Raw genomic sequence first — 25,582 nt, forward strand, 5'->3', positions numbered from 1 at the left:
GCAAATCTCGTGGCTGATCAATTTGGCTTCAGAAAGAACAAGGGCACAAGAGAAGCAATATTATTGTGCATCAATATTGTGGAGAAAAGCTTTTAGGTTAACAAGCAGGTACGGAATACATTGCAATTGTAGACCTGCTTAAGGCATATGATAGGGTGAATATTGTAATGTGCTGATGGAAAGTTAATTTAATAATATTAAATTATGGCCGGATACTATCACGCACACTCACTGGAACGGTCAGCATTTAATGACTGAGCCGCATCAATGTTATTTACAGTTGATGCTGACAATATAAGGTGAATCTCACAAAACAAATTTGACTTCGGTTACATTATTGTTGGTCTCCTTCTTAACGTGAAATCGCCTAACTACTTTGACAATGTTTTGTGTGGAGAGCGTAAAAAAGCACTCTCATAACCTACAGTTTATAAAATTTACATTTCAAAAGGCAGTGGTGACAAACGAGAAAGAAGTATTGAGGTTATGTTCGATTGTATATTCAAACTTTACAATATTTGAATAATCCACAGTTCGACAGTTTAGTTGAATACCACTTTAACTTACAATAAATACTTTTATAATAACGTTTGGTTTACTCAAAAACGGGTGTTTCTGTTATCGTATTACTTAATTCAGAAATTGAAGGTTATAGGCCCACTTACAATATTTTATAAAGAATAATGAATGACAATCCAAGCACCCCATCAAAATATGTTAAATTTGATCACTCAATTTTTTCACCAGTTACAGGTAAGAATATATTTATGTATGTATCTAAAAATTAAGGAAATTTATTCCTATTAATAGATTATAAACTTTATACGCTGGACTTGATGTTGACACTGATAAAGTACTTGAATTAGTCCTAGTTGAGAATCATGTGTCTGCAGAAGTGTCAACCTTCAAGGGTGACCACTAGGCTCATCTTCTCTGAATATGATCATAAGTTGTAAAATTGCTTCCTGGTAGTTTGGAACCCACCTAGAAATCTATAGGTACACTAATCTCTCATCATCATCCTCTTCATTACCTACGTACAAGCCCTTTAAAGCTCTTGTAGGCATCACCCTAAAAAAATGAATTCTCCAAGTACACGTTAGTTTGAATATTGTTATTTTTCTGTGGCCGCGAAGAATTAATTTACTATTACAAGTAAACTAATTATTGTATCTCATAATATACAAGCGAGGGCATTCTATAAAGGCCGCGCTGCTCAGCAATCCTGCATCAATAACTATACTAATAAAAGCTACTATAATCTATAAAGCAGGCAAGGAACACTTTAATACAGGCTAAGACTACCTAAATTAAGTATTGAGGTAGGTAGGCCTACGGTACTCCTTCCCTGCTAAAGATAAGGTCCTGCGCCCTAAAACACGTCCAGACTTTAAGTTCAAATTAAAGGTAGAATGAAAAACTTAGAAGATAATCATGTAGGCTACTGTATTTCGATAGAGGAAGCCAAAACAATTTTGAAGAGTTTTGTGAAGAAATGTAAAAGTTTTAGGGCTATACCTATTTTTATTTTGTAATTAGTGGCTCCAATGAGCTCTGAAATGGTCAAGTCTTATGTATAATTTGTCGAGGAACCCCAATGAAACCGAGTTTGTTCGTATCTTCATTAGTTATTGAAATATTCCAAACAGGTGTAATTGAAAATTTCCGCTTCAGAAGAGGCTAACTAGTTTATTTGGTTAATCGGTAACTTATTATAAACAATAAGATTTTGTAAAATAATCAATTCTGAAATGTTGTTCTAATATCTCAGATCTCAGATCCTCTTTTTCTTCTTTGGCTACGCCTTATCCCAATCATGGGTTCGGAATCTCCCTCCTTCAGCCGTCTCCTCCACAAAATCCTGTCCCATCTCCTCCCCGAGTCGCCAACCCCTCTCCTGCAGATCAGCCTCCACTCTGTCTCTCCACCTCATCCTTGGCCTTCCCCGCCTCCTCCTGCTACCCAGATCCAAATCCTGCACCCTCCGTCCCACATAATTCTCACGTCCCTACATATGGTTCTCACTTGTGTGATGGCTCCTCTGTACATTTCCCTCACCAGATGAACATACTTCTCAGGCGCGAACCTTTCCCTCATACTTCGCCACAGCTCCTGCCTGGGTACCCTATCATAGGCCTTCTCCAAGTCCACAAATGCCAAGTGCAGCTCAGATCGTGTCTCTCTTGTCTTCTCCACCAGCTGCCTAAGCGCAAATATCGCATCTGTGGTTCCTCTCCCATGCATGAAGCCAAACTGCTCCTCACTGATCACCGTCTCATTGGGCCATATGAATAAAGTTGAGCATTTGCTCATACTTCTAAAATATGGAGCATTTGCTTCATTTTCTATGAATAAACGTGAGCAAAACCTTTTGCTCATGCTCATCAAAAAAATAGTTTGAGCATTTGCTCAAAAGTAAAAGCTTTTGCTCAAAATTGTATGAATAAACTAGAGCATTTGCTCAACTTTTGAAGCAAATGCTTCAAAAAAGGTGAGTCTAGTCTAGAGCAGCTTATCACCTTTTGCTCATAGTAAAATGGCTCGACTAATTCATATAAGGAAGAGAGAACTATACCCGATACGATCACAACCAATAGTTGAGAACTATAAACTCTTTGTAGATTCAACTATGATATATATCACCATTATTCCTACAAAAGAATAAATACAGCTACCTGATATAAATAGCCATAACAAAATAGGAAATAGCATTTAAGAAGATGAGAGTGTTGATGATAATAAGAAGGCTATTGATATTAAAATAAATAAATAATTTTATTTCCATCATAAATTTCATTTGACTTGACATATTATAAGAATATGTGAAGATTATTATAGAGATGAAATTTTTCATGCTATTATTTCCAAATTCTAAACTAAACTAACCTAAAACTCTATTCATAATAGAAAACAGAACAGACGATGCAAACACAAGCGGTGCCCCTACTTGCATATATTTAGCGCTTCCGTGATCTATAAAAACAAAGTGAGGCTACAAAAGCGAATCAGCTGATAAAAATCTTAAAATACGTGAGCATTTGCTCCAGAGTTCAGGAGCGTAAGGTAAGAGTATAAGGTGAAGCTTATTCATATAAAAATTAGCAAATGCTTTTGCTTCTACCTTTTGCTCATGAGCATTTGCTCTGGTTTTATTCATATGGGCCAATGAAGGCTTAGTGAGACACAATGGCCCATATGAATAAAACCAGAGCAAATGCTCATGAGCAAAAGGTAGAAGCAAAGCATTTGCTCATTTTTATATGAATAAGCTTTACCTTATACTTTTACCTTATGCTCCTGAACTCTGGAGCAAATGCTCACGTATTTTAAAGATTTTTCATCAGCTGATTCGCTTTTGTAGCCTAATTTGTTTTTATAGCTCACGGAAGCGCTAAATATGCAAGTAGAGGGCACCGCTTGTGTTTGCGTCGTCTGCTCTGTTTTCTATTTATGAATAAACTTTTAGGTTAGTTGAGTTTAGATTTTTGAAATAATAGCGTGAAAAATGTCATCTCTATAATAATCTTCAGCATATTCTTATAATATCAATAGCCTTCTTATAATCGTCTACACTCTCATCTTCTTAAATGCCTATTTCCTATTTCGTGATGGCTATCTTTATATCAGGTATATCTTTTATATTTATTCTTTTGTAGGGATAATGGTGTTATATATCAGGGTTATATCTTTATATCTTTTGTATTTATTCTTTTGTAGGGATAATGGTGATATATATCATGGTTGATCTAAAAAGAGTTTTATAGTTCTCAACTATTGGTTGTGATCGTATCTGGTATAGTTTCCTCTTCCTCATACGAATTAGTTGAGCCATTTTACTATGAGCAAAAGGTAATAAGCTGCTCTAGACTAAACTCACCTTTTTTGAAGCATTTGCTTCAAAAGTTGAGCAAATGCTCTAGTTTATTCATACAATTTTGAGCAAAAGCTTTTACTTTTGAGCAAATGCTCAAACTATTTTTTTGATGAGCATGAGCAAAAGGTTTTGCTCACGTTTATTCATAGAAAATGAAGCAAATGCCCCTTATTTTAGAAGTATAAGCAGTATGGGGAAGGTGTTATAATTCCCATTTGGAAAAACTGTTTATAATGCAGAAATTAATAATTAAATCTATTTAAAATACCCAGATTTTTCCGCGCTGACCTTATATTTGAGGAATTCAAGGTTTTGACAGTTAGACAGTTATATGTTGAAAATGTAATTAAATATTTAATAAAAAATAGAACCAATTTTCCATGCACCAACAACTCATTGAATAGACAGACATTACAGCTTGAATCCTACTTCAATAAGTATTTGATATATAATACTAATATTGAAACAATTAGACGGCAACTTATTTATCTGTTTACAAGTTTGTGTTTTCTTCAATGGTTTCAATTTTTTAAAAATAACTCGATAGTATTAGTTTCAAGTGGTAATTGAGTGGAATATTACTTATCAATTCAAGTCATCTAAATTGGAAATTTATAGTTTTCTGGTTTATTTTTGACTAAAATTTAAAAAACTTGTACACGTGAAATTCTAACCTTATCTTGGACTTTGTCACCTATAAATTTGGAAGAAAAATAGCACAAGGACTAGTCTACCTTATTATTTTATCTTCTATAATATTATTGCGTTAGTGTCATTTGCATTGTAAAAGAAAATAAATATGAAATTTAATTACTATAATAATCAATAAAATTCCGGATCATCATCTCAGTAATGCTAAAATTACAAAGAAAATGAACAGGAAATCATTAATTGGATAAAAAGCAACTATTTTTTAAATATTTAAATTATTGTAACCGTTTCCTGGATCGTTAATTCACATCCTATCTTCTCTTCCTCAGCCCTGTCTATCTACCTGCCTTCTTCCACTTCCCTATCACACACCCTTCCCTTTGTTATACCTACCTGCCTATTACATTTATTTATTTATTTATTTACATGGGAAACCATAGTTGGCAAGGTATTTTCCCCCAATTTCTTCCAGCACACATCATTTTAGCAATATTGTATTTAATGTGTTAATAACATGATATTGTTATTGTATTGTTGTATATTGTCTTTTCTTATTGTATTTCTGTGTGTTGTGAATAAATTTAAATTGAATTTGCACCATTCATCCGGCATTTCCTCCTGCTCCCACATCTTTGCCATGAGGTCCCACAATAACTCCACTCCTTCGCCTTCCAAACTTCTCCAGGCCTCTATTGGAATATCATCCACTCCCCCTGCCTTACCAACGCCTCTGCAACCTCCTCTCTCTCTCTATCTATCTGATGCACAACATTCTCATTCACCTCTCCCTCCTCAATAGATAATTCTCCCGTGGATTCTCTTCATTGAGGAGTTTCTTGAAATAATTCATCCATCTGCCTCTTATCCTCTCATGGTTCTAATATCTCAGATATTATCAAAATTACATAACTCACTTTAAACAATAACTTCTATTAGGTTCCCTGTTTAGTTAGTTGTATTCCTAAACATTCTGTGTTTACGAAATGGATAAATAACTTCAATCCATGAATTCAAGTTTTCTTGGCTTTTATAACTGATACTCTATCGTCATTTCACGTAGTTTGTTTTGTGTATTACAGGGTGGGGCAGAGCCGATTGACGAGTTTGGAAGGGTTATAAGTAATGAATCGTTCAACTTAAAAAAGAAACATTCTTTTTCCTACAGATACCTTGAAAAGTGAGCATTTCTGCACTAATTGCAGGCCGCAAAGAATCACTTTTCCGCACTAGTGCGCAAAGTGAGTACTTTGCGTACTCCAGATTTGCAGCATGACAACAAAAAATAGTTAGTAGGTTATATGGTGCACCAGTGCAGAAAAATCAAAATTATGTTGGTAATACTCATAGTGAGGCCCACGTTATAATGGCAGTGGAGAACAGTGTTGCCTTGCCATTATGTGCCTTCATTATAGTCATTTCAATGCTTACATAACATAAACCCCCTTCAAGCAGTCACATAAATTTTCAATTCAATTACTAATCATTATAATTCAATTTTAAATAAATTAAGGTTTCTATTTATAATAAAATTACACAGGAAAACATTTGATGGATTTCAGGAAATTTTACCCATAATTACCCACTTTTCATATTCAATGGTAACTGTAGGAAAAATTTAATGTCAAATACGTGCGCAAAGTTTGTTTGCTGCACTCAAGAAACCATTCCGCCCTCGCCAACGTTTCTTTCGGTGCAGCAAACTGTCACTTTGCGCACTAGTTGCACAATACTATAATGCGGTCATAAGCAGCAATACACTGATGTAGCGTATTCTTGAAGTTTTAGAACGTAGTCTGGCACACTGCGATTGGTGAGGCTCTTCTCTGATTTGCTCCTCTAGTTCTTCCAAGGTGTGTGGGCGATCTTTAGAAACTTTATTTTTGAATTAATCTCATAGAAAAAATCGCATATGCTTGAATCGGGTGAGCGTGGGGGCCATAGTTCTTTGAGAATGGCAACATCACCGTCAATGCGCCCCAAATTTGAAGAACTTGCTGAGAAACATGGTTTGGGAGAAATATGGTTTAGCAGGATGAAGTACAGCCAACACAGAGCGCATTTCAATGAATGTGTTGAGACAAATGTTCCCAGGGCGGCTTATCTCACTAAGGGTGGACTTGAGGTGGCCGGCACGCTCACCCGATTTAAGCATATGCGATCTTTTTCTATGGGGTTACCTCAAAAATAAAGTTTTCAAAGATCGCCCACACATCTTGGAAGAACTAAAGGAGCGAATCAGAGAAGAGATCCAGGCCTTACTAGACGTAGTGTGTCAAAATGCGTTCTAAAACTTCAAAAATACGCTACATTAGTATATTGCTGCTTATGGCCGCCATTTAAATGATATTTCCGAAAATTAACAATAAAAAATATATTTCAAACTGAATTGAACCCATTAAAGAATTTGTTTCTCAAGTTGAACGGTTCATTACTCATAACCCTTCCAAACTCGTCAATCGGCTCTGCCCCACTCTGTACAAATCTTATTATCCTCCATGATTTGCAGTTTCAGTTAGTCCAGTGAGTAAAAGTCCTCAAGTTGGCAATTTGACTGGAAATGTAAGACAAGTGAGAGATAACGCTGCTGATCTGCATAATCTAGTTAATAGATGGAACAAATGTCTCGTCGAAGGTGCATCACTTGTTGATAAGGCGATACAACTAAAACTTAGCACTTCGTAAGTACATGAGCTTCCAAAACCATCTTTAATTCTAACTTATTTCAAAGTATTTGATTGATTGAGTACTTCATGTAGATTACAATATATACTGGCTTATACACTTATACAATAGCTTACAATACAGCAAAGGTTTAGATGAATTTACATAACATAATCTAAGAAAATAATTATTGAACTGCACAATGATATGAAAAAAAATCAATTTAGAATAACTATACAAGATAATATTTTAATGTATCTACATAAATTGGCGGAGCTTTGGACATATCAATGTCCATTCTTTGGAAAGAATATATTAAAAATATCCTTCCCAGTAACTCTCTACCAAGAGTTAAAGTCTTTGCATGTATACTTTAATTTCTTATCATAATTGATCTTATCAACTTATGTCAAAAATTAATCATCAGTTTAATAAATTCTGACTTTTTTAACATTGTAAAAAATTGAAAGGAATTTGAGGAACAATGTGGAACATTGTATTACTTAATTTGGAATTTCCAATGAATTTTTGAATAGTCTATAACTTTTTTGAAAGTGTATAGACTGATCGATAATCCATGAATATTTTAATTTTCTAATCATGAAGTTTGATTTTGGATATAAGTAAAATTAATTTGAAATTTGCACTTTATTGACATTGCAATGGAAGTATCAACAAGATTTTGAGCACATGATTACGTAAAAATAGGAAAATATACATACCATATCAATATTATGTCAATATTCATTATTATTAAGTATTTTAGATGGTCATTTTAAAAGTGAGATGTAGAGGGCTGATACAAAATAAAGAGGACCAAGAGACTTGGAGAGTTGTAGTGGAGGCGGCCAAGGCTTATATTGAGCTGTAGGGCTAAAAAAAAACAAATGCTTAGCAATTACTTTAATTGAAATCAACTATACTGATTAGAAATTGTATAATTGCAATTAATTTTACTGATTAGAAATCGTATAATTGCAATTAACTATACTTTTTTAGAAATCGTAGAAGAATCTTAACCAATGATTGTAAATTTTTGTATTTTCTTAACTGTGATATACCTGTTTTAAAAATGTTTCTTATATTATATAGAATTTGCTTATCTTCGTCTTATTTTTATATATATTACAATGTGACTGTGATTACTATCAACGTTATTGTTATATTTTAGAATTTTTTATTGAATTGTTGACTTTGTCTTGCATTTTTGTTAAAGTGTTCTGACAATAAATGAATCTGAATCTTGATTACGGAAGCAATATTAATTTTTTATACTTTATCTCTGTATCAGATTCATCATAATATTTCTAAAGTACAGTAATATAAAAAATACACAGTAAAATACAGTAATTCATTGTGATACTGAATACACTCATGTATTTATTTCTTCCATCAGGTCTAAAGACAAGAAGAATGTTTATCCTCCTGGTCTTTCCGATGTTTGTGACAGTTTAGATCTACTGTGTTGTGAAATGGTAAGTGATGCATTCAGTTGGTCATTTTTATAGCAATTATTTTATTATTCAATAGATGAGTATATTTGGGTACTTTTATTTAATCAACCACTCACCTCTCTCTGTCAACAAATTGAGTTATCTGTTCATCAGATAGAGTTAAATGGTATCCAATGTTCTCCTATACAGGGGGATCTAGATTTTAAAGAATCCAGTTGCTCCAATAAAAAAAAGCAAATGAAAATTTATAAAAAGACGCAGAATGATAATCATAGTTCCCTAATATACAAGACATTCGTAATAAAATGAAGCTCACTTTGTCATTCAGTTTTCTGTACCATTTCTTCAGCATTTCGATGATGTATGTCCGTTATGAATATGATTTTCTCAATCTTATGTTATTCTCTATAATAGAAATGGGATTGTAGATTGTAGAAGATTACTGGAATATCAAAGGATTGAAGATTTTTAATGTTTTATATGAAATCTTCAAGAGTCATAAATGATAGAGATTGTTCAATGCTTCAATAAAATTCAAGCAATTATTCTAAAAGTATATTTTGTCTAAGATTTGAACATTTCCCATCGCGCATTTTTGTCCTATTTATCACAAGATTCGTTATTTTTAAAGCTGTCACTCAGTTTTAAAATCTTATCAGGAATGGAAATATGTTTTATCTGTGATATTGTAGTTTTTTAAGGGCCGGTTTCCGAGCTCTGGATTTACCTAAGTTCTAGACTTTAAACAGCTGGAGAAAATTGGCTTTCCGAAACGGGTGTAGTCGCAGTTTTTATTACAATCTTTATTTTCTCATTTCTATAATTGGAAACGTTTTTCTTGACTAAATTAAGCATTTCTAAATACCGTAACTCAAAATAGCTGAAACTACTCTATTTTATTTTGTTTTCAATTTTCTAGTTTTTCGAAATTAAATTTAAACGTGACTATTCGTAGTCGTTATAGTCACGTTTGAATTGAATTTCGAAAAACTTTAAAATTGACACAAAATAGAATGAAGAGAAATAGTGTAGTTTCAGCTATTTTGAATTATTTAGGAATGTTTAATTTCGTCAAGGAAAAACGTTCCCAATAATAGAAATGAGAAAATAAAAACTGCGACTACTTTCATAAAAACTGCGACTTCGCCCCGTTTCAAAAAGCCAATTTTCTGACTCCAGCTGTTTAAAGTCTAGAACTTAGGTAAATCCCGAGCTCGGAAACCTGCCCTTAATTATATTCATTATTCGGTTTGAAGTAAACTTATCTATTTATCAAAATTGTTTTTATAACTTCATTAGGCTTTAAATGAGAATAAAAATTTCCATATTTTTTATTATCAGGGTTTTTCTATGCATGTGAATATGCATAAATGACACCATTGTCTAATGTAATGTAGAATTGGTATTGTGTTATTAGATGTCGGAATTTATTTTTGTGTCCTGATGTGTTTTAAATGTTGATGGCATTTGTGACCCACTTATTGCTGCTCTGATTGTGTTTGAAAATCCGGTTTGATTCAAAATACTTTCAACCATGGAAAAATTGTTGGAATTCTCTTCAAGTTCTATTTCACCTTCCTAGAGAAACGATATCATGGAAATACTCGTATGTTGATTGTTTAAACCTATAATGATCTGATCAGCATCATACATCAATTCTACACCATGCTGAAGGTTATCTCAATTCTTATTATCTATATTCCATTATCTTCCCACTCTCTAAATCTGAAAGTATTTGAAAATATTATTGCATCTTTTTCTCTTGTCTGTAATATCATATAAATTAGATTATTGCGCATGTCATGTTTTATTATGAAACTAATCGATAATATAAGAGTGAATAAGCTTATTAATTCAATCCTAATTTTCAATTCCAGAGCAATTCTGTGATGCTAATGAAAAGGTGCATAGAAGAACTGTATGGTATTGACAAGTTGGAAACATTGAGGGGTACAAGTGATACGCCAATGTTTTCTACATGGCCTTCAGAAATATTCGGTAAACTTTTTTCAATTAGTATTCAGTTTATTGTGGTGTGGTTTTTTTCTAGTTCATTTTCTTTGAAATTCTTGGGGAGTCAGTTTGAATACATTTTTTAATATCGTTCTCTTTACTAGTAGTTCAGAAAACAGTAGAACTCGCTACACTCACTAACATTGCACTACCCACTCATATGCCCGCCTATTCACACACAAACAAATTTGATTTAGAGTTGATGATAATATAATATGCAATAGTATCGGTGGAAGCCGCTGAGAAATAGAAGAGTTCTTTACTCTTTTTAGCTAGGATGCAGGGTTGGAGAGATAAAAAATCTGAAACTTGAAATTAGATTAGATTAGATCTATTTATTTATGTATGTTACAATATTTACTGGCTTATACACTAATTTACATTAAATGACGCTAATGCTAATTATTCAACGAATTTTACAAAGTATAGATAATTAATCAATGAGAATAAAGATTAAATGCTATTGAGGGGTCAGAATACAAGGGGTCCAAGTGACATTTTCATTTTTTGTTTGAGTTAGCTACAGTAATCGATAGCTGAAAGTGGTAAAAATCTATTATTATAAGAGGTATAAGCGTGTCTAATCAGTGCTGACATCTGGTGTAGCATTTTTACTTTCCTTGCCCTACTACCATAGGTAAGGAAAGTATTGCTTTCCAAAAAAAATTAAGGTACCCCAATTTCAAGTTTTCTATACGTTTCAAGGTCCCCTGAGTCCAAAAACATGATTTTTGGGTGTTGGTGTGTGTGTATGTGTGTGTGTGTATGTGTGTATGTGTGTATGTCTGTGAACACGATAACTCCATTCCTAATTAACCGATTGACTTGAAATTTTAAACTTAAGGTCCTTATACCATGAGGACCCGACAATAAGGAATTCAATAAAATCCAATCCAAGATGGCGGAAAAAATGGCGGATAATTACTAAAAAACCATGCTTTTCACGGTTTTCTCAAAAACGGCTCTAACGATTTTCTTCAAATTTATACCATGGATAGCTATCCATAAGCCCTATCAACTGGCATGAGTCTCATTTCTGGGAAAATTTCAGGAGCTCCGTAATATACTTGAGAAAAATGGCGGATAATGACTAAAAAACCATGTTTTTCACGGTTTTCTTGAAAACGGCTCTAACGATTTTCTTCAAATTTATACCATGGATTTATTCATAAGCCCTATCAACTGGCATGAGTGTCATTTTGGGAAAATTTCAGGAGCTCCGTAATATACTTGAGAAAAATGGCGGATAATGACTAAAAAACCATTTTTTTTCACGGTTTTCTCGAAAACGGCTCCAACGATTTCCTTCAAATTTATACCATGGATAGCTATTTATAGCTATTTATTGAGAAAAATGGCGGATAATTACTAAAAAACCATGTTTTCACGATTTTCTCAAAAATAACTTGACCGATTTTTTTCAAATTCATACCCTGTATAGTTATTTATCAGCTCTATCAACTGGCATGAGTCTCCTTTCTGGGAAACTAAAGGGGGGTCCACCCCATCCTTGATAAATGTACTTAGTAACCTCCTTCTCGTGCATGAGGTAGGTAGGTAGCGTAGTTCATAAAAAGAACACATAGTCGAGATATTTCTTCTGTAGAACAGCTGTTTTGACGACTTTAAAAAATGAGGACTAAAAAATCATCGAGTTTCACAATTTACACAAAGGAAAAAGTACTCTGAAAACAATTATATATACACATATACAGAAGTCTGATCGTAGTTTCAAATATGAGCAAGGAAAGTTGTGTGAGTGTACCACACCAGATTTTTAAACTACATTTTCAAACAGCTGCTTATTTGATTGAACAAGGGGTCCAAGTGACTTGGGTCCCTTGTTTACAGGACAACGGTTGCTCGTATCCATCAAATCTAATTGAACCTTGATTAAGCCATGTCACCAAACAAAAGATACCTCAAAAAACAATAATAGCGAATTAGATAATATTACAATGAGGTCATTATAACAGCTGTGCTTAGTGATAGAAGTTGTGTGTATTTTTGGGTTCAAAAATTTATAAAATAACTTGATTAATTCAATATGAAGTGATAATTAAGTGTTATATTCAAATATAGTTTGGTGTTTTAATTTCTCTAAATTCAAAATGTTTAGCTTATATATATTTTTGGACGAAAATTGAACTTGAACGTTTTACAGTAGAAACATCCTATTTTTTGGACATTTTATTAATTTATCAAAATTTGGGAATGGAATAGATTTGGTCCAAGCCTGTTGTTCCTTCCTAATCATATTTATATGATTTGTGATTCTGTCCACGAATAAATAAATTAATTAATTAATCATTGTTCAATTGCAAGTAAATTTGATAGATTTATGTGTAGCTAGACAATAGAGTTTTGTTTGGTAAACAAGGGACACAAGTGTTACTTCTTATCACCATTTAGCTGATAATTGAGAAAGGAGAGCGATTTGAGACATGAAACTGTACGTTTGATTTGGTAAAAGTACACTGAATGGTTATAGGAATAGGTGAATATCATTTCATGAATGAAGAATTAATTAATGTAAGTAAACTTTAGGCTCAATTTTCTCAAAACTAATAATATGTCACTTGGACCCCTTGTATTATAACCCCTTCAATTAGAATAACGATAATATAAAATTGTAATATTGTAATTGAAATGTGGGACTTTGAAAAAGTATCGAATTCGAAATGTTTAAAATTTTCGACATGTGATGTATGAAATAATACAGCTTTGGAGCGCTGGAAAATAGAAATCTCTTAGGCGGGATGCACACCGGAAAAGCGCATTTCGTGAAGCCCTCTTTCATGAAACTTGTTTCATGCAATCCGTTTCACTCGCGCATGCATACAAAAGAAACGTTCCCTGCTTAATCTTATCAGTCGATTGCGAGCAACTTTCGTTTCACGTTTCCTGAAACTTTTTTCACGAAACGCGTTTCTCCGGTGTGCATCCCGCCTTACTCATTTGAGCTAGGATGCACGGTTAAAGAGATAAAAAAACTGAAACTTGAAATGGGACACAAAAAAATTTGAAAATTTTTACTTTGTGATACATGAAATAATACCGCTTTGAAGCAGTGAGGAGAATGAGCCCAATTTGAATATGATCCGATAAGGTATTGAAAAGTCAGGTTGATTTTTAGGGTAGAATTTCCGAATAAAGGGCCGCCATCTTGAAACGGGGATGAATTGAACAATTTTAAATATTCAAGTTTCTGCGCCTTGTTTCAAAGTACTTGCATCCAAATCGGACCATAACTGGGACTGTTACTGCGGTACAAACAAACAGACAAACGCTGATCGACTTATAATCGCTTCGCTCATTCAATTAACATTCGATAGGTCTACTTGTATAGTCTTGAACTGTTGTAAGAATGTTTTTTTTTCTAAATCCAAACATACACAGGATGAAGCTTATGTTTTTTTTTGGAACAGTGTGCATAGAAGATTTCTTGCCGAGCTTGGAAAAGTTATGTACGTTTTTGGAAGGAACTTCTGTTGAGAAACAAATACTCATGAATGAAAATTTCCATAGAAAAAAAATACTTCAACAATAAGATTCATTAAGATTAGTAATTGTTTGGAATCATCATTTAAATACAAAACAACCACAAATAAAATTGAATATTGTCACCATTGAGGCTCACTGTTGGAAAACATTCTCGTGTGTGAAACCACTGAAAAATAAATACTCTTTCAAAACGTCTGACTGCTATGTCAATGATTGAATCAATTTCCATTGTGAATGCAATCAGTTCTTCATGGAAAACCAAATTAAAGAGATTGAACTCACTCAATACCCATGAGACTATCCAACGCCTCTCCAATTATTGGAAAAATCTGCTATATCACTGGGAACTCCATTTCCAGTCTCTAAAAACCCTCATTAAATGGGGAAATCATTAAAGGAAATCGAAGACATTTTTTGGGAACCGTTTTTCAAATCTTATACATGAGTTTTCCCACTTGAAGTATGATTTAATTAAACTTCCTGTCATATCATGTTTTTATCACTTCACCGTTCTTGTGGCTCATCTATAGTGAGTCCAACGTTATAATGGCAGTATATGATTGGCATTGGTGTTGAAAATCTTGTCTATCATTCAACAAAGCAGATAGCGTTATCCTTTTTCAGCTCCGCAACGTTGCCAGATCCTTCTTCAACAATGAAGAAATTTATTTATTTGGCGTATGGCAGATACACAACAATATAGCTCATGAGTCTCAAATGCCTAGATATACACTGTATCTTTCCAAATTCTTTGAAGAAATAAAATAATAGAAAGTATTTAATCTCAATTGAAGGAATTGTTATTAAATAAATATTTACATTATAAGAATTATTAAATCATTGAGAATAGTTATTTGTGCAACTAGTGCGCAAAGTGACAGTTTGCTGCACCGAAAGAAACGTTTACGCCCGAGCCGTAGGCGAGGGCGGAATGGTTTCTTGAGTGCAGCAGAGGAACTTTGCGCACGTATTTCACATTAAGTTTTTCCTACAGTTACCATTGAATATGAAAAGTGGGTAATTATGGGTAAAATTGCCTGATATCCATCAAATAACTTAGTAGTGTTTGAATGGCGAGGCAGCTGTGTGGTGTGTGCTGTGGTGGCACTGTGCTGTTGCTGTCCTCGATATAATATAATAGTAATAATTAGCGCGTTGTGCTTCGTTGCACCTCTGCTCACTACAGCAGCCACAGCAGTCACTGTTACCAACTTCATTTTGATTTTGCTGCACTGTTGCTCCATATAACCTACTAAGTATTTTGCGTTGCCATGTTGCAAATCTGGAGTGCAGAAAAATTTTTCCCGCACTAGAGCGGAAAAGTGATTCTTTGCGTTCTGTAATCAGTGCAGCAATGGCCACTTTTCAACGTAACTGTAGGAAAATATATTTTTCCTACAGTTTCCTTGAAAAGTGACCATTCCTGCACTGATTACAGAACGCAAAGAATTACTTTTCCGCTCTAGTGCGCAAAGTATTACTTTGCGTACTCTTAATACTTTGCGTATTATCTTGCAGCCATTCCAATCAGCTGTTGACATTGTTGGCGTGTATTTAGAATGCAAATTTGTTCTATCTATATTTTTTCTGATTTTCAAATAAATAAAAATGAGAACTCATTAAATTATACATTTTGAATATTATTAATTATTCATTATTTCAAATAATACTTTTTTCATTCATAGATTGATTGGTAGAAAAACTTTAGAAATTGAGATTTACTCAAAATTATTTGAATTTTCAAATTAATTAGATCAATTCAATTTTTAATTTTAATAAATTATCGATTATTAATTTTCAATTGGATTATCAAGTTTAAAATAAATAAAGTTGTTATTAATAACAAAATTATGCACACAAACATTTGATGGATTTCAGCCATCATTTTACCCATAATTACCCACTTTTCATATTCAAAAATTCAAAATTCAACTTTATTAAGCCAAAACACTTTACAACTGGCCATGTCAACAGGTATTGAAAAATACATGAAATAAATAAATAGAATAAAAGAAGCTTACAAAAATATTGCACGTCACATAAATTATAACATTCTTCTACACTTTACATACAAAAAATAACTGTAATTTTACAGTTGAACAAATTATAACACCCTATCATTTAAAAACTCTTCAACACTATAATATGCCTTGTCAACCAGAAATGCATACAAATCTCTCTTAAAATTAGGCCTACTTGACTTTGACAAATTTTAGGCAGCTTGCTGAAAAGTTGCAAGCCATAAACAATCGGACTTATCTGAAAATTTTAACCTATGATGTTCAATGAACGGATTTCTACTACCACGTGTAAAATATTTATGAACATCTGAATTCTTTCTTAAGGTACCAATTCTATCTGCAGTGTAAAGTAAGACGCGATAGATATATATGGATGGTAGAGTGAGCAGCCTAAGATCTCTAAAAGTGCTTCTGCATGGATAATTATTTTCTAAATTTGCTAAAATTTAGTGGTAAAAATTCAATGGTAACTGTAGGAAAAATTTAATGTGAAATACGTGCGCAAAGTTCCTCTGCTGCACTCAAGAAACCAAACGAAACTAAACGTTTCTTTCGGTGCAGCAAACTGTCACTTTGCGCACTAGTTGCACAAATAACTATTTCATCAAGAATGAACAGTTATTATTACATCAGTTATCCTCTGTAGAAGGCAGTGGAAGGCAGAATGGAATAGGCAACGCTGTTTTTTTATCTTTCTCCACTGCTATTATGACGTGGACCTTACTATAGTCAAAATTCTAAGCGAATACTTCATAAAACTACCATCCGGTCAATATAAAGATGCGACAACTGGTTGATCTGATTCCGAGCAGGAAGTTCCAACTTTGTCATTTCCCATCATAGGATTCAATATTGTGTTTCAGTTATTTGAAATCTTTCTGGAAATTGAATCACAGAAGAAAATAAATAAGCTGGAAACAATAATTATGCATCATATCCAAAAAATAAAACCTTAAACAAGAATAGAATAGAATAGAAAAATGCTTTTATTCTCCATTAAACTATAAATACACAATAATCAAACACACATTTACGGCTTGATCACACGATCGCCAGCCGGAAAGTCGGAAAAAATGCGATTGTGGAAAATACATAAATATGATCCAAGTGTATAGGAAAATACAAAAATTATACGAAATAATGATGAATCAAGTTGTAACACAGTAAGCAATAATTATAATGTAGAGTGTAATGATCTAGTCAGTTAAGTAAGTGATTATACAATGAGAAAGATTGAATCCTCAAATTGAAACAAACTCAAAAATAAAACAAAAAACATTCAAGGCTTGAACTAAAATAAACAGAATGTTAAAGAGAGCAGAAAATAACAATTATAACTGATACCAAAAATCAAGTAGTGAGTGCCTCGACAAAGTAGCCAATGCTAGCTCTACCAATTTAAAAAAATCACGGAGTGATCCGTGGTCTAGTGGATAGAGTGCTTGCGTAGCAGCATAGAGATCCCGGGTTCAAACCCTCTCACAACCAAAAGTTTTTTAACCAGATCACTCCCGTGTTATCGGATGGGCACGTTAAACTGTCGGTCCCGGCTGAAGTATGACAGTCGTAAGGCCCATTGACGGCTCAAATTATATATTCAGGCGGTGGAACCTTCCCGCAAGGGACTCCCCACCAACAAAAGCCATACGAATTTACTTTTTTTCTACCAATTAAATTCCTGGGTGAGAACATGTCTGTAATTCCAGGCTTCTCTACAGTAAGAGGCTAGTTTCTTCCAATCTTTGCCGTTCATGTACATAGTAAACTCTTCCCTTGATTGTTCAACAACACCAAACCATTTCTTCCTCCATTCCTTCAAAACAAGGGCATCGAGCAGTGAAATGGAATACATCCTCAGCCTCCTTTTGATTGCACATCGAGCAAATATAGTTTTCTCATTAGCTACCCAAGGTTTATAGTTCAAATGGATCAGCTCACCCCTTGCCTTGAAAATCCACCTCATAACCCACATCTGTGTGTCCTTTCCAATGTATTTCTTGTCAAACCCTTTAAACCCTTAAACAATATTATTGTTATAAAAATCGCCATAAAATTGCTTATCATTCTCGATGAAAAATTAAAAAGGGAATTGAAACTCCTGAATAACTTTTTATAGCAAGTAGAACTTAGAAAAATAATAATGATAATAAATACGAGACATCCGCGAATGCTTAAAGCTTTGGCATTAACAAGACTCGATTATTTGTAAATTTGAGAAAATTTTTAACATAATCAATCAAACTGGAAATTTTCTCAAATATTCACAAATAATTGTTTCAAGTGTTTGTGTTTTGTTTCAATGTGGAAATTAGTGAAGAATTGGAAAGTCGCACATAACCTTTATTTGGACTATTTATCTTATGAAATTGGGATGAAAAGAAATTTTGGACTGTAGTCTGTTTCTTTGTCCTTGAGTTGATTGTAAATGATAAATAAATAATCGAGTCTTGATAGTTTCAAAACTTGAAGCATTTGCGAGTGTCTTGTATTTATCATCGAACTCATGCGTTTTGATTTATGAATGTGATTTCAATATTATTTTTAATTCGAATGTACTGGAACTCGACGTGGAATGTCTTCTGATAAATTAAATTCTTTTGTCTTTTTTAGGTGAAGTGGTGGATGAAATATGTGAAGCTTATTGTAAGGAACTGGAGTTGAAAATATTCGTCAAAGATAATATCGCTCACCTTAGCGAAGAGTCTGACTTGATATTTTATAGAACATCCTGGGTATTAGAACCATATATTAGTAGCAATGTACGTCTTGCTCTAGCTGCCATTTTGAAAGAGACTGGTCATATATAAGTTTTAAACAAGAAAATATATACAGGCCCGGTTGCAAGAAAGCCGGTTAAATTTAAATCCTGATTAATTTACTCGCAATACTCTCTCTCTTTGCTCCTCATTCTCTTTTCCTCTGTCACTTACTCCTTACTCTACCTTCTCTACATTTCCGCTCATTTTAACCCCCTTTATGTGCCCATCATGATAATCTTCCACATTAGTAGATACATAACCCGGTTTTTAACCGCCTTTTTTACGACTTTTCCCCCCCTCCCCCCTCCCCCGCACCCATCCTACCTTCCCCCCTTCCCCCCGCACCCATCCTACCTTCCCCGCACCTCCCCCGCTCCTGCGGCACCTCCCCCGCCCCCTTAGAAGAACCTCTCTCTCTCTCTCTCTAGAGGAAGAAGAAGAGGAAGAAGAAGGAGAAGAAGAAGAGGAAGAAGAAGGAGAAGAAGAAGAGGAAGAAGAAGGAGAAGAAGAAGGAGAAGAAGAAGGAGAGGAAGATGATACTCTCTCTCTCTCTTGTCATGCTCTAGTTAATATAGTCATGGCTAATTACATTTAGTCATGCTCAATTACATTTAGTCATAGTCTATTTGATGATTAATAGTAGAGAGAGAGATATGTGTGTGTGAGAGAGAGGTAATCTACTGACAGATTCAAGTGAAACGAACTTAACTGAAACATGTTTATGGGTTGTACACAACGAACACTGTCAGATTTGAGTGAAACAAACTTCTTGTGAAATGAATATCTTACTCTCAAATTTAACTGAAACATAATCTAGACAACGAGTTGTACACACAATGAACACTGGGAGATTTAAGTGAAACGATCTTCTTACTATCATAAATTCTAGATGAGATTTTATCATTCTTCCAAGAATATATGTCCAGTAGTAAGATTCAAATCCCATCTTTTTCAAAACTCTTTATGTGGCAAGCATAGTTGAATATTCTTTGGAAGAATAATAGTGAATTCAAAGTTCTTTTCTGAATCTATATTGATATAAATCATTCTCACCAAATCTTACATTCTTAACATATTATCAAACTGAAAAACATTGTCATTTCTTGTTGTAGTTTTCACAACACCATGTAGCAACGATTGCTTAGTGTGAGACAACCTTGAGTGTTATCATTACGCACCAATTCTGCTCTTACCTGATGATTAACATGTTTCAAAATTTCACTTCGGAGAGCATACAAGCACGATTGCTGTTGTGCTCTAATTCAATACGTCACTATTGTCACGTTTGCAATTTCAGTTCACATAGCTTACAAGGACAAATGCAGTTCCGCTCTAATTCAATACTCGAGTATCGGCACGTTTTTGCAGAGTTCACAAGGACGAATGCATCTCTGTTCTAATTCGTACATTAACACGTACATACTCTTGTTTCAGCTTGGAAAAATGCATGTGAAGATTGAAATAGAATGTAGCTATTTCTCCCAAGCAATTTGCATAGTGAAAATCGGTTAAAGATTGATCCTAACTTTAGGGTTTTAGAACATCGCCGTAGATTGAGAGACCCATCTTATCGGTGATTAAATCACCTACTTGATCTTCTGTCAAATTATGAGATTTCGCTTCTATCCAATTCATATTGAAACTAACTTTCGCATAATTTCGCACTATTTGGTATGCTATTCGGTGAATAAATAATGTGAGATAATCGGTGAATGCAACCGAACATTGTAATCTTGTCACTTCATCATTCTCTGTATTTTTAATTGAAGTTGCTATTTCCTCACGAATTGATTTGAGTGTAGCTTGTAATTCATCTTTCTTAATAAATGCTTGCATTTCACTACTCAGATCATTTTTCAATACATAAGTTTCGCTAAACGTAGTTAGCAATGTATTCAATCGTTTTTTGAAACAAATTGTTCAATCCCTCCATAAGATTTGTCTTTATCGTATTACTCATTGCAGATAATCGATCTTCTAACTCTTGTTTTGTTATAACAATGTTATTCAATGTCCGCACAGTTTTATCCAAATATTCCTTATCAACAGATAATGAATGAGTTTCATTTACTCTAGTAAAAAGTTCTGTGCTAAGCTGTTTCAATCTAGTATTCAGATAATTTCTATCTAATACTTGCAAATCTTTAATCTTGTCTGAGATAACTTTCAATTTCTCATCCAAATAATTCTTGTCAACTTTATTATCGTTGATCGTATTCAAGTGTGATCTGAATATCTCTGTTGTTGATTTGAGATCATGAAGAGAATTCTCCAAATTGATAGATTTCTCTTTAAGTCCCCTATCGATAGTGTCAGATAACTGTTGTAATGTACTGAAGATGTGTTCCTTTTCGATCTTGTTCAATCCAATATTCTTAACTATATTAGATAATTGCGAATCTAAATACGAATGTAGAGATTCACTAACACCCTGTTGATTAATTGCCTGTATTATTCTCTCACTAAACTGGTAAGATCTGGTTCATTCCATACAATGTCTTTTTTCGCAGCGACTCTCTCGCTTTTACCTCCGAATCTGTGCACGCTCATTCTGCAACTAAACAATAATTTTACCTTCACGCAATTCTTCTATAATTGATGCGATCTCAACATCATGAGCTGAGTGCCCGGCAAGTTCTGATGATTTTAATAAATGAAGTCTCTGAACCAATTCGTCATAGTTGTCATAATATTGGTAAATTCTATTGCTAGAAGTATTTTTTGCAAATTTCAATAAGCCAGAACCTCTCTTACTTGTTTTTTTAACAGGAAACAGCATTTGAATTAAGCGAGACTTTACACCACTGTTACGTTTCACATATCCTCGTCTATCCAAATGAACTTTTGTTATTGATAAAATCTTCTTGTATTTATTTAGATCTTTTTCATCAAAGAGATATGAATTCGGTCTTTGCGCAAATAACAGTTCTAATAGTCCATGTGTAATTCGGAATTTTTCGTTATCAATATAAAAGAAGTAGTTATCAAAGCTAACAACCATCTCACCCATAAAATATAATTTTCGGTCAGAATCGTAGGAAATTCCATAAGGAATCGAGTTATCCAATTTTTCACTATGAAATGTATACAAATATTGTGCAAGCACTTGATTCTTTATCTTCTTTATGTTAGCGCTTGTATCACTCTCAAGCCTAGTTGAATTAAATATACTTGATTCGTTCATGCTTAGATCTTTTTCAGCTGCTGATGGTGATGCAACTTCTATTGTTTCATCATCATGTTTTTCTCCCAATTCCATACTTTCGTCTTCTTCTTCTTCTTGTTCCTCCTTTTTGGTATAAAACTCTGATCAGAGTGGAGAGAAGATTTAGTTTTCCCCATTTCAACTAAAGGTGTGATAATCGGTTTAAAAAGTTTTTCTCTGTAATTGTCAGATTGCTTTTCAAAATGTACAATGCTTCTATGTTTATCTCTAATAACTTTCCTCAATTTCTTAATCTTATCGATTAGAGCAACACTAGCGTTTTGTCTTCTACGAGACATCCTCATTCTTTCACTGCTACTCACTCTCTACTGAATGTCAATAAAGTTATCCAGACCCTCTCTATATTTTCCACTATTAGCTGTACATTCGGTCATAATAGTAAGAAAACTATGCTTCTTAGAATTCCACACATTTGAACACAATTTACTGAAATCTCTGAAGCAAATATCTTCACCCACATAGTCTCTATGTATTAATTTGAGTGATAATTGATCAATTTTGAATATAACAATCATATTTGCATTATCTCTGGTGAAATGTTTTTGTGTTGCACCATAACTTTGAATTAAATATGCTGTATCAATATACGATGTCTACCCATAGTAAAATAATCTCTTATTTGAGGTGTGTGACTAAGTTGTAAATCATCGAATATGGCGAGAGAAAATTTTTCAATTTATTGGGGTGGAGAATTCTCTCAGGAATATCATTGACATGAAATTCAATACCTTTCATTTTTGAAAAGACTTTTCTTAAAAACAAGTACTTATCTTGATATTGGCTCTTTGTATTTAAATAAATATGTTTAAATCTCAATCCATTTTGGAAAAAATCAAGTTGAACAATAAATCGTTTTACCACATGCAGACGGGCCTACAATGAGAATTCTAGCGTTATGCGGTATCAATGTTCCATTCTTACACCATACAGGCTTTTCCTCTTGTGCAATTAACTTATCGAAATTTACAATGTCGAGTTTGTTCATGTTGAGAAAGTGAGATATACAAACAGAACTGTTCATGTGTCTGGTTCACTCGGTAATGAAGCGTTTCTAGGTGACTAGATGTACTCACCCATTCAACATATAGTCACCTTGTGCCACATGCTACTAGCACTTCTCTATGACAAAATGAGAAATGAAAGAGCCAACATTCAATTCAAGTTGTTTTTATTTAAAAAACACAATGTAAAGAATATTACAACAGATGTGGATAATGTACATATTTACATCATATGATCTTACTTAATTATTTACAACAAATGTGGATAGATAATGTACATTATTTACACTTTGTGCAGTCTTATTCTTTAAAGGTATACAATAAGCGTACTTAGTAAAACAATTAATAACAACTAAAATATAACGATATCCTTTATTGAATTTAGATAAGCTACCCATCTCAATCAGATGATTGATATAAATCGTCTCATTCTTCAACTCATATCTGCGGTGGGGTAATTTACACGTGCAGCAGAGTGAAGCTCTGCTGCTAATTTTGCTCTAATATTACTCATTCTTCTTCTTTGTGTGAAGACACGCTTGAAACAGAATTCGATGTGTTGGTCACTAGCTTGTTACACACACACTGATCTGTGCCATCAGTTTGCTATTTTGTAGTGACCAAATGGTAATGTATCGATTCCGTTCTCTGCAATAAAGCGTTTGTCATCGAACGGGCTTAAACAAACCTTTGCGCATTCAATTTGATGCATGTTATGATTGAAGGATCTCAACATATTACATTTTTCTATATGTTGGCATCGTTCAATCAAGCATTTTTATACAAGTCAAAACTAAGTTTTCTATTTTTCACATGTGTCTTCACACCTTTTGCCACACACTTATTTACAGTTTCCTCCTTTTCATTATTACAATATATGAATATAATTTCGCCCGTAATCCAGAAAAGATTTTAAAGGAAATGAAGCTGCCTCATCCTTAAATTTCCTACAACTTATTCCTCTCATTGGAGAAGCATTCGTGCTCAGCTGGGTAATTTGAAGTGTCAAACAATTCTAGATTTTCTCTTATCAGTTGGTAGACGTCGGGTGTCTCCAATGATAAGAGGAAGCTATCTGTCAGTCATGCAGAGCTGGATGCGTTGCCATGGTATGATTTTTGCAATTTACAATAGAAAAAATCATACATGTGCAGTTTACTCAAATCCAGAATGCAGAAACCTGAATAGATTGGCTTATTCATTTTTAGTTCCAACTTTCGCGAGAAAACCGCAATCACATCCGAGCTTATTATCTGCCAGCGTTTACATAGGGGATTTGAAATGTACTTATCTAGACGCTTGACGTCTGTGATAATTTGAACATTACATTATCTCGATTTCCCTCTATCGATTTTCCATAGCATAGTTACTCATCTGTTTAAAGAAGGACACTTCAAATTTATTTTTCGCGGCTTGCCTATTACAGGTATTGAACTCAATGTAGTTCTTCAACCAAGGCGATTGGGAAAAGCTAATGACTCGATGTACCTTTGTTAATTGCAATCCGAGTTGAAGGTACAGTTTCAAATTCATGTAATGAACAATGTACCTCTCTCGATCAAAAAGCGTGTTCATGAGTTTTTTAGTCAGAGTTTGACCGTTCTCATTGGTTTGGTACTCGGAGAACAATTCACTAGGAGGAATTTGATGAAGGGGGGCGAGGGGGAAATTGGCATGCATATCATGTAACTCCTGTGGGTACTTGAGATCACATTCAATTACATAACCAGTTTCTGATTCACTCTCCAAATTTGTAAAGTCAAGAGCATGGATTTCTTCCTCTGAGAGGAACTTGAAATTTCCATAGGTAAGAATGATTCATAGAGTGCGCATACAAAGAATTACAATCTATATAAAGCAAATAGTTACTTGGTTTTGTGGGATCGTATGTGTCAGGGATGTGTTTGTTATTGGCTTCGCAATAACGCTTGCCAATAAACGAAACACCACCGCGCATTCCTGATTCAAACAATAGATGTATATCAGGATCGCTAATCAATTGAAGTTCAACCCGGGTGAACTTTAACATACAATTCCAAGTGTAATGAGCAAGCGAAAGAAAATGAGTCACATCGAGGCCATATGACCTAAAAAGCGTTGACCTCATTTCTTCGAAAACTTCAACTAATAGCATGAAGTCTAGGCACAGATAGAAATCATGATACTCGCCGAGAGATTTCAACTTGAATGTTGAGAACACTCTTGTGCAGGCTCATATTCTTTGGGGGAGAGGGGTGTATCGTAAGATCATTATAAAAAACATTCTATCGGAGGGAGAGAAGTCTCAGTGAATTTTTCAGGGCAAGATATGTACGAATAGGGATATACTCCTTTTTTCAACAATAGTTGCCTTTGTTCGAGATCGGGGTCATTAAATACTGAAAACAGTCGTTTGAACTTCGATTCCATATCTGTAAT

At 33.9% G+C, this 25,582-nt stretch overlaps 1 protein-coding gene across 1 annotated transcript; it reads left to right on the forward strand.

The window, feature by feature from the left end:
* The first annotated feature begins 447 nt into the window (after positions 1-447).
* LOC111046297 (cyclin-dependent kinase 2-interacting protein) lies at positions 448-19,059 on the forward strand. The gene is made up of 5 exons (XM_039421945.1): positions 448-753; positions 7,032-7,203; positions 8,583-8,661; positions 10,518-10,638; positions 18,789-19,059. The coding sequence occupies exons 1-5, from the start codon at positions 684-686 to the stop codon at positions 18,983-18,985; spliced, it is 639 nt and encodes a 212-aa protein (XP_039277879.1). The 5' UTR covers positions 448-683; the 3' UTR covers positions 18,986-19,059.
* Positions 19,060-25,582: the final 6,523 nt, after the last annotated feature.

This window comes from Nilaparvata lugens, chromosome 2 (genome assembly GCF_014356525.2).
Source record: "Nilaparvata lugens isolate BPH chromosome 2, ASM1435652v1, whole genome shotgun sequence".
Classification (NCBI taxonomy): domain Eukaryota; kingdom Metazoa; phylum Arthropoda; class Insecta; order Hemiptera; family Delphacidae; genus Nilaparvata; species Nilaparvata lugens.

Bases quoted from the DNA above. Each gene is read 5' to 3' on its own strand.
- LOC111046297 (XM_039421945.1), top strand. From the start codon at position 684: ATGAATGACAATCCAAGCACCCCATCAAAATATGTTAAATTTGATCAC. The intron at 7,204-8,582 runs GTAAGTACATGA...TTCTTCCATCAG, and splicing joins CAACTAAAACTTAGCACTTC to GTCTAAAGACAAGAAGAATG. The intron at 8,662-10,517 runs GTAAGTGATGCA...TTTCAATTCCAG, and splicing joins ATCTACTGTGTTGTGAAATG to AGCAATTCTGTGATGCTAAT.